This window comes from Sabethes cyaneus, chromosome 3, assembly GCF_943734655.1.
Source record: "Sabethes cyaneus chromosome 3, idSabCyanKW18_F2, whole genome shotgun sequence".
Classification (NCBI taxonomy): Eukaryota; Metazoa; Arthropoda; class Insecta; order Diptera; family Culicidae; genus Sabethes; species Sabethes cyaneus.
The window spans coordinates 12187437-12196971 of record NC_071355.1 but is presented as its reverse complement, the minus strand read 5'-3'; the positions used below and the strand labels follow the sequence as shown (position 1 = coordinate 12196971).

Below are 9535 nucleotides of genomic sequence, written 5' to 3'. Positions count from 1 at the left end.
TTTTTGCTCTCCATCGCTTTTTGACATTCCCTGTCAAATCAAATAGTTCGTGCACTTGAGGTTCGACGCGCCAAAGCCGCTTATCCATACAATTTTAGAGGCGATATACGCACTGAGGAATAATTTTGAGTGATACAGTTATATAGGTATTTCAATATGATAAGATCCGATTAAGCGCGACCAGCTTCACACAGCTATACAACTTTGTACAAATACAAATCGTATGTTTGTCAGCTATCATTATTAACGGTAGAATATCCACTTGTGGGTGCTTTATTAGGCTTTATTTAGGAATCCGAATTTGTTAAGAGATGTTTACGATAATTTTCGTACATTAATATACGAGTTGGTGGAGCTGGGTCATATTCCATCCGTTTTCGAGGGTCGCAGGATCTAGTTCCACAGAGGAAGATACAGCATCATCCAGTACGCGCGTGTATTTTTCGGCAACTCGCTGGTTGTCTAATTGTCGAATGTTTAACCGAGGTGGGCGGATTTGTCGTGAGGAATAAACCGTCGATAGTTTTGAGACCACATGTACTACTTCTAGGTAATGGTCCGAATCGATATCCGTACCTCGTAGGGAGCGTACGTCGGTGATGTTGGAGAAAAACTGACCCTCGATGAGAATGTGGTCGATTTGGTTCACGATTCGTTGATTAGGTGATCTTCAGGTGCCTTTGTGGATATCTTTGCGGAGAAAGTACTTCTGATCACCAAGTCTCGGGAGGCTGAAAAGTTGAGGCTATAGGGCCCAATCACCGGTAGGCTTCCGTACCATACCGTCATCCGGGGATACTTGCAACACTTTCGAACTTTGACTTAGTATAACTTTCGAAGTATACCGTTTAGGTCCAAGTGTAAGTAGCCAAAACGTGTATAGTGGTGAGTAGTTTTGATTTATGATTTTGAGAAAAAATATAAATTAAATGAATCTATTGAATGATCCAAAAATAGGGGTGTTGCAAGTTACCCAGTAAACGGGGTTACTTGCAACACTTTTCTGATTTTGCGTTTCTTATGGTTTTATATCTGATTTCAAACCGCGAATGACTATTTTGAGATATTTTGAATGTAGGGTATTTTGCCTATCATTGAACGATTCCAATGATTGGACAGCGTCCAATAAAACACTAATTCTAGAATACATATACGCTCAAACCCTATCAAAGTGCACGAATTACTCACTTTGATCAGTTGTGGATCATTTCTTGTAATAATAGCGTTACATAAGGCAAGATTTAATAACAAAAATTCAAGTTAAACATTGTCATATACAATATGGGCTATAACCCTCAATTTTGTTAGCATTTCAGATAAGAAACATGTCTCGCTAATTAACGTTTAAAATAATTAAATTACCATATCATGCTGTACACAGCTAATGATATACATTTATGCACTATTTGTCAACATTTTCAAGCAAATTTAAAAATTACTTATAGTTCTTAAAGTATTAAAATTTGACTGTTTAATCATTGGACAAAAAAGCAACGATTGTCCTAAGCTTGTACAAGAACTGAAATAGCATGAAAAACCCGCATTACTGCTCATTATGCATGTGTATTTGACAGTTCTTATGTCTATGGCACTGTTTACAAATGGTTTTCATTTGTACGCAAAAGTTTTCCGGAAAAAATTTATGTAATGATATTAATTTTTTATTTTATACACACATATGCTTTTAACTTTTTTGTTTTAATACAACAATTTTGAGGCAAATAGTCCTATTGCAAACTAAAGCTACTCCAGATTTGTTTAAACTATTTGTACTTGTGCCTTATCTGAGAAATTGTATTATCGAGTATTTGATTTGGTGCTAAAAGTGCCTGCTCCTTAATTAGGGTAATCACAAAAATCATCATTTTAGTCTAAAGACTTGAAGAAAATTAAGAAGTTTGAATCACCGAATCGTTCCGGTCTTAATGGTACTGACAGCAAACGTAAGATACTTCTATGAATATTGTACATAGAATAATATTGGGTTGAAACAATTTTTTTATATAACGTCGAAAATATTTTTTTTCTAAATTTTCGCCAACAATGGCGAGCAAGTTTTTGATATTTTTAAGAGCTAAATAATTTTTATCATTACTTTTGAAAAATTATAAATTTTATAATATTATTTCTTTTATAAATAAAGGTTCGATGATGAAACGAAGATGAATGGTGCATTTTTTCAACTTTAACGAAACGGATACTCGCAGTTTTTCAGATTATTATCTTGCTAACAAATTTGTTTCGAGTAACCAGGAGAGAAACAAACATAGTTTCCCTTGTAAAAAACAGGTCTTGTCATTAGGCCGCAGGAAATAGAAGAATAGGAAAAAGTATTCTTCGAGGGAACCGTAAAGAGAGAAAAATTTGCGGAAAGCAACAGAAATGAAGGAGAAGAGCATTGAAGTTTAAAAGGGGAAAATAACATTCCTTAAGAAATATATTGATAAATAGTAACATGATAACTAATTGCTGATTATTTTTAATGAATATATCTTAAAATGTATTTATTCTTAATAGTAAGCTATCAAATTAACTTTGAGGTTGGTGCAATATATTGCATGTCCAACCATTGGACAATAAGTGTTCAACTATAGGACAATACGGTTTCAGAACTGTTCAACGATTGGGCTTTCAACCGTTGTCAAAAAATCGCATATTTTTCCACGAAAAGCCTATTTATTTCGTGAAAATGGCCATGTATTGTGAACATATTTTGTATCTGAGTCAGATTTTTATGTTTCTGTCTATTTGTAATTATTTGTTTAGCAAATATCGTTAAAACTCAAAACTCAGAGGCTTAGCTGTGCGATCATTGGCAAATTACCCTATTTGTAGTAAAACAAGAGATACTGGAGGCGTTTTTTGTTTCCCAATTTCGTTTATCGCTTTTTTAAAGATATTCGGTGAAAATGCAGCATGTCGGCGAACTCCAAATTGCCGTTTCAAAGCACGTGAAATTTTTCACAATTTTAATTTTTCTCGAGATGGTGGTAGACAAAATAACATCGTACAGATGCAAACTTACTTTGTACATACTGTCTATTACGATAATTTTCATTTTTACAAGTGCTGCAAGCCGCGCCATATTGGAAGTAATAACATGAATTCATTGTTTCTTCTCCAAGTTCAAAATATAAACAAAGCTCAAAGTTGCTATTTGTTAGCTAATATGATGCACTTATTGTGTACTGGAACCAAACAATAAAAAATAATTCCAAGTATCCCAAATATCCCCGGATGACGGTACTTAAAATTGAAACCGAACTCCGCTGCATCCATTCTTAGTAAATCCTAAAAGTAGTAATCAACCGGAAAATGGTGCAAAAATGAAATAGTTTTCAATATATAAATGCTAAGTCAGAACGGTGACCGGACGAGAGCCATAAATGCGATAGCCATACGGACGGTTACCATACGTACGAATGCCATAATGCATGTTTGCTATAATGGACGGGAGCCATACAGACGAATGCCATAATGTATGTTTGTCATAATGGACGGAAGCCATAATGTACGTTTGCCATAATCCAAATATTCAACGTTTCCTATATGATTTAGGGCAAGCCGGCCGCAGGCAACGGCGAGTGTTCGCCGGTGACCCGCCGTCGGAAGCGCCGGCCACCGCGAGGGGGCAGCCCCCCCGCATAAATCACATCTGTCTAGGATTATTTGTTTTCCTATGTTTACCCTCCTCTAGTTAGTTTTCCCTAGTCCTCGCATCGAGATGCCCCTTATTTTTGTGTGACATTTTGTGTGACTGATCATCGCACGTAAGAAAATGTTCGATTTTTGTGATGTACGTATTCGAGCTAGCTTCGACGCTTACATAAGATAGGCACTGTCGATACAAAGACATTACGGAGTGATGGTAATGGTTAAGAAGCTGGTAAATGGCTGGGTAATGCGTAACATCGGTACCCCGCGTACCTGCAATTATAAAATAGACCCCACAGTGGTCATTAGCCTCTTGTCCAGCAAGTCATATCCCTATCTCCTCATGGTACCAGCCGGAATACGTGCAACCTTAGTGGAGATCGGGTAACCAATCCTGGTGGAAACTAAGGTCGTATAGCGACAAGGAAGGAGGCACTTATGCTTCTGCTGAGTGTTGGCAAAAGGAACAACCTTGCCAGCCGTGAGCGTCTGTTTCCAGGTTCGGGGCGGTTCACGACGGTGATCCCACTACACGGTGAATCGCCGTTTCCTTCTCAAGAATACGACTGTATTCCAGGTTATGGGCGGCATACAACAGCGACTGACCCGGAGCGGGCGTCAACCTTTGATTTCTTAGCCGATTGTTAATTTTTTATGAAAAAAAGGTTTATGCTTAGGGTAACCAAACTATTTTGGACCCCATCAGCTGCTGTACATAATTTGGACACTTCCGTTTGACTTTATTGTAAGTGTCCAAATTATGTACAGCTGCTGATGGGGTCCAAAATACGTTGGTTACCCTATTTACCATCTACAAAGAGAGATTAATCCATCACGTTTATGGCTGTCTTCTTGGACGTGGTTGGTTGAAGTTTATTTAATATTTCATCGGTTTATACTGATGTCACAACATTAATGTAAAACTGATGAAAAAATGATTGATGAAAAGCGAGTGTATTAAACATCATAAGAAACAACATGTCACATACTCCCAGGTCCGTTAGAAACCGTTCACATGCTGTAGCGATACTTACGTGTGGAAATGAATCTAGATTCAAGTTTTGAGACGAGTAAATTTCAAAAACAGGAAAAAATGCTAATTAGTATGTGATATGTAAATTTTCAACGTCATTCTAGGCGTAGGTATGTCTTCTTGACACTGGTGCATACACACTATTGGGGCGACGTAAAAAAATCGGTCGTAAAAAAGAGGACGCTAATTCAAATTTTGAACGTAAAACGAGAAAACGTTAATTCAAATTTCAGACGTAAAAAATGGACGTGAAAGAAGTCACGTAGAATGAATGGACGTAAAAAGAGATTCTAATGTATTAGGAACATTTTTTATTTATATTGAGAAAATTTCTTTTTTTGAAGTCTTGCATTACAAGACAGATTGAAATTTGAAGTAAAACGTTATAACCAAACCGCAGACAATTTCATTTAACATACTACTGTTAACTATCCACGGTTTGTGATGCCGGACGTGAATCTTAATTAAAAAGCAAGTTTCAAATCGGCGATAATTGTTCTTCTTTTGTTTATATTTATTCAATTTTTTTTCATTTTATCACGTGAACAAACGATCTGTACGGGGGATAACGTTTTATCACAATCGACCATCTTATGCTCAACGTATCGTGATGAGTATCGATGTCATGATGTTTACAGTTCTTAATAAATAATTCTTGTGTGTGTGACTGATTCGAGCTAGCTTGCGTTGATTAAAACTAAACTCTAGACTTTAATTACAGCTAAATTGCATACGGCGTAAAACGTTCAAACTGGGCAGTATCCGTTGGAGAAGCATTTTCCTATTTAGCGTGTAACCTCGAACTAACCGCTGAACGACTGTGCTCCAGCATTGGCTGCCGAACCGCTAAATCCACCGAATCCGGGGAATCCTGCACCACCAGAGAAGCTTTGGGCACCGGCATTGGCCGAGCTACCACTGAATCCTGTACAAAAAAAATATCATTTATTCGTTGCTATTTTCACTAGATCCTTCAACTCTTACCTGGGAATCCACCGAATCCGCCACCGGAAGAGAACGACTGGGAAGCAGCATTGGCTGCACTGCCCGAGAAACCACCTCCGAAGCCACCGAATCCGCTGTTGAAGCTCTGCGCTCCGGCGTTTGCCGCACTAGCACCGAACTGAGCCGAACGAGCCACACGAGTAACTGGCACTTCCACCGGGATTAAATAGGCAACTGCAAATGAAAAAATCCTTGTTGTTAAAATCCATGTTCCAGTCGAGCGAGGAGTTCACTTGCTAATGCACTACACTTTTTCGTACGTTACTCACTTTGGTAAGGAGCACTGCTGGCCACAGCCAGGACAGCGACTAGAACTGCAGCAACGAAGATGGCTTTCATTTTATCGGAGTTTAATTAGTACGGTTCGAACTGCTGTGGACACTATCAGTTACACGGTGACAATGATATCTGGCATTCCCGCGACAGACTGCTTTATATACCGATGGTAAAAATGACAAGATCCAAACCACTGCTGCTGCTGCTGATGATGATGCGTATCGCATCGTGAGACAATACCAGTTTTCCTTTCGAATTCACCTGCGAGCGGACAGGGCAGACGCATGTGTGTGATATGCTTCGCTTCAATTTTGGGTATTACCTGCTCTACAAATAAACTGTCCCCTCTTTTATTGAATCGGTCAGTGATGGTTTGCTCTGCTGGGATTCCGCTTCGGGATTTTTGATGTTTTGGGGAAAAGCCATAGCAATAAGTCCCATCCGAAGTGTCAAACGAATTCGAAACGAATTTCGAATTGATTCAGAAGGAGACCCAAGATACTAAGCTGGCTCTTTAGGCTCTTTTTACAATAATACAAAGTTGTACAATTTACCATAATTATATTCTAATTTTGTCCTAGTTGCACCCAATTCTTGTTCCTATTTTGCTTCATTTTTGTTTTAATTTTTGCCCTAATTTTGTTCCATTGTTTGTTAGTCCATTTTCGTTCTAGTTTTTCTCTAATTTTGTTCATATCAATCAAAATATGATTCAATTTTGTTGCAAATTTCCTCACTTTTATCCTGATTTTGGTCTAAGTTTGTCCCAATTTTGTCTTTGTTTTGCACTAGTTCTCTTAACTTTATGTCTAGTGTTCAAAGTTTCTTACTGGTTCACTTTTGTGCTGAATTTGTCCCAAATTACTCCTAATTTTCTGCTAATCAGAATTCAGTTTTTGTCTAATTTTGTCCCGTTTTGTCCTCATTAGGTCCCAATTTAGTCCTACATGGTTTTATTTTGGCTGCAATTCCGTCCTAATTTTGACACGTTTTTGTTTACATTTTCGACCGCCAAGTTAACTTCGAGGTACGATGTTGGTCTAACAAACCAGACGTCGTATGTTCGAATTAGGTTCGGTTAGGTGGTGCTGCTAGATACGGTCAGTAGGATTGTTACACTAGCCGCGTAACTGTCCTGTACTTTAATAACCGGCTGCGAAGATTGTCGATAAGGAAGGGTCAAATCTTAGAAAGACGGTTAAGTCCAAGGTTATTTTATTAGGATTTTGTACCGGTCTTGTTTCAGTTCAGTCTTAGTTTTTGTTCTAATGTAACATTGCCGCAATGTTGTCCCAATATTTGTCTTGATTTTGTACCGATTTGGTCTGAATGTTATAAAATTCTTATACTGTTTTGGTTTTCGTCCTACCTTTGTTCCAACTGTGTGCAAATTTTGTGTTTTAAAAAGTGTGGTGTAATTGTGTGCTATGTTCGTCCGAAACTTATGCAGAATTTATCCTAAATCTGTCCTTAAATTGCATCAATTTTTCTCCATTATTGCGCTAGTTTTGGTACAGTTTTATCCATATTGCTGATTTGAAGAATTCATGTTTTTTTGTTTTTTCTAATCTTGATTTTGTCTCAATTGGGTCCTAATTTGGTCTTTTAAATTTGTACCAATTTTAATTAAAACCCCTGGGCTTGGTGGATCAGCCTTTGGAGGCGTACTTCCGGTCCGCGGATGAGAGTGGGAGCTTAATAGCAGTCAAATTCTTTTTATTTTTTTTTCCTTTCTTTTTTTCCTTTCTTTTAGTTTGACTCTGACTCTATTTAGTCTCTTATGTGGACGTTGTTTATACGATTCTATATCCATACAAGTTGACTTCAGTGATTCTTGGGATCTAGAGTTGAAGAACACTGTCTCGCACGTCGACCAGACCTCCAGTTTTTTTTATTGATTATTATATGTTACTTATTATATTTTACTTATACAAATTTTACTTATTTTTATATGCATAAATATATAAATTTCCTTTTTCGACGTAGGACTACGTCTTACTTTAATAGGGTGGCACGTTGGAGAAGCAAAAATGACCGCGACACGACAAAGTGATAGATTTTGAACGCTTATAGCTCAGCCAATTCTGAATATATTTTTATGGTTTGCATACCATTCGAATCACAAAATATCAGCCTTTTGTATAGTTTGTATTAGAAGATTGTATTTTGTATGTAACTTCTGGAATTTCCACGTAAAGTTGAACAATTTTTCCAAATTCCCTACAGTATTCGTTCAATCGTCGCCATAGTTACCATATGAAATTGTTATTAATAACATACAATCAATTTAAGTGGGAAATGAGTGATTTTGTGCATCTGATTCTACAATGTCTCAATTGCTTCAAGCGAAATATATGCGTAAATACCGCAAGCGAGTCCGTGGGCAGGCATTATTAAATGGACCAGCAAGAGGCCAGCGTTGACGGTGGCAGTGCACTGTATTTTCTACCATTTGAGAAGAAAAGGAAATTGTAGTGATTCAATGTATTCTGAAGTGGGCAATACATCGTTAGATGGTGCATCGCACGAAATAGCTGGTCCCTCCAACGTTGAAGTGTTGCGTGAGGTGACTGCTCCGGCGCACGTAGAGGCCAGCGTATCGCCTAACGTAACAGGTGAGTCCTTTAGAAGCCGAAAAGATGTAAAAATGTAGGGTACGGAATCAGTCATCAAACATTTTCGGCTTGTTTATGGCTATACCATTCCATCATTTCAACTTGCCGGAAAGAATATTATAAAAAATAATGTAGGTTCAAAATATTAATATGTGAAATACTCGCAACCTGTGCTTTATTATCATTGCTCAAATTTGAAAACGACTCCATTGGAAAGGTCTTGCGGGTCAAATCGAGGCCCGCTGTGTACTCTAAGCATGACGTTCTTTAGCCCGATTGGACACCTATTGAAAAGCGATCTGCAAATATTAAGATAAGTAGTAGCATTAAGTGCAAACGTATGCAATTTCCTTTAGTAGGTGCGAATGCTCTTACTGTACACAAAAGTCAAGGCGGCACATTTTCTGAAATCGCGTACGAGTATGGCAAGGGACAGGAACAGCAGTTGGTGTACGTGGGAATGTCAAGAGTTACATCGATTGAAGGATTGTACTTGACGAATAACAGAGGTATATTTAAGTTTTACCATACCAAGCGAACTGCATCACCGAGAATCCATGAATTACGGACGGAACTTAGGCGCCTGGAAAACCACAAATTGGTTACTTTAGGTACTGAACTTCTAGAATTTATATCTAACGTAAGCCATTTTGCTGTACTGCTGAGCCTGAATGTACAGAGTCTAAACGCACGCACATTCAGCAGATATTTCAACCGATGCGGTTCTCAGACAGGCAGATATCCTTGCGCTCAGCGAAACATGGATGAACAGTAATGAAGTTATTTCCATATCGACATTAGTGCCAGGAACTTTTCCTTACCAACCGGTAGCCAAATCAATTTTTTTAATAATTGTTACTCTGTAGTGTTAATTCACCACTATCTTAACCAGAGACAATGTAATTTCTTCCCTTGAACCCTTTAAACAATCTAGTTGAAATATTCGGACAAG

At 37.9% G+C, this 9535-nt stretch overlaps 1 protein-coding gene across 1 annotated transcript; it reads right to left on the bottom strand.

Annotated features, from left to right (window-relative positions):
- Nucleotides 1–5490: 5490 nt before the first annotated feature.
- On the bottom strand, nt 5491–6031 carry LOC128744339 (keratin, type II cytoskeletal 68 kDa, component IB-like). The gene is made up of 3 exons (XM_053841247.1): nt 5962–6031; nt 5672–5866; nt 5491–5612 (listed from the first exon to the last, which is right to left on the bottom strand). Exons 1-3 carry the CDS (start codon nt 6029–6031, stop codon nt 5491–5493), a joined length of 387 nt encoding a protein of 128 aa, XP_053697222.1.
- Nucleotides 6032–9535: the final 3504 nt, after the last annotated feature.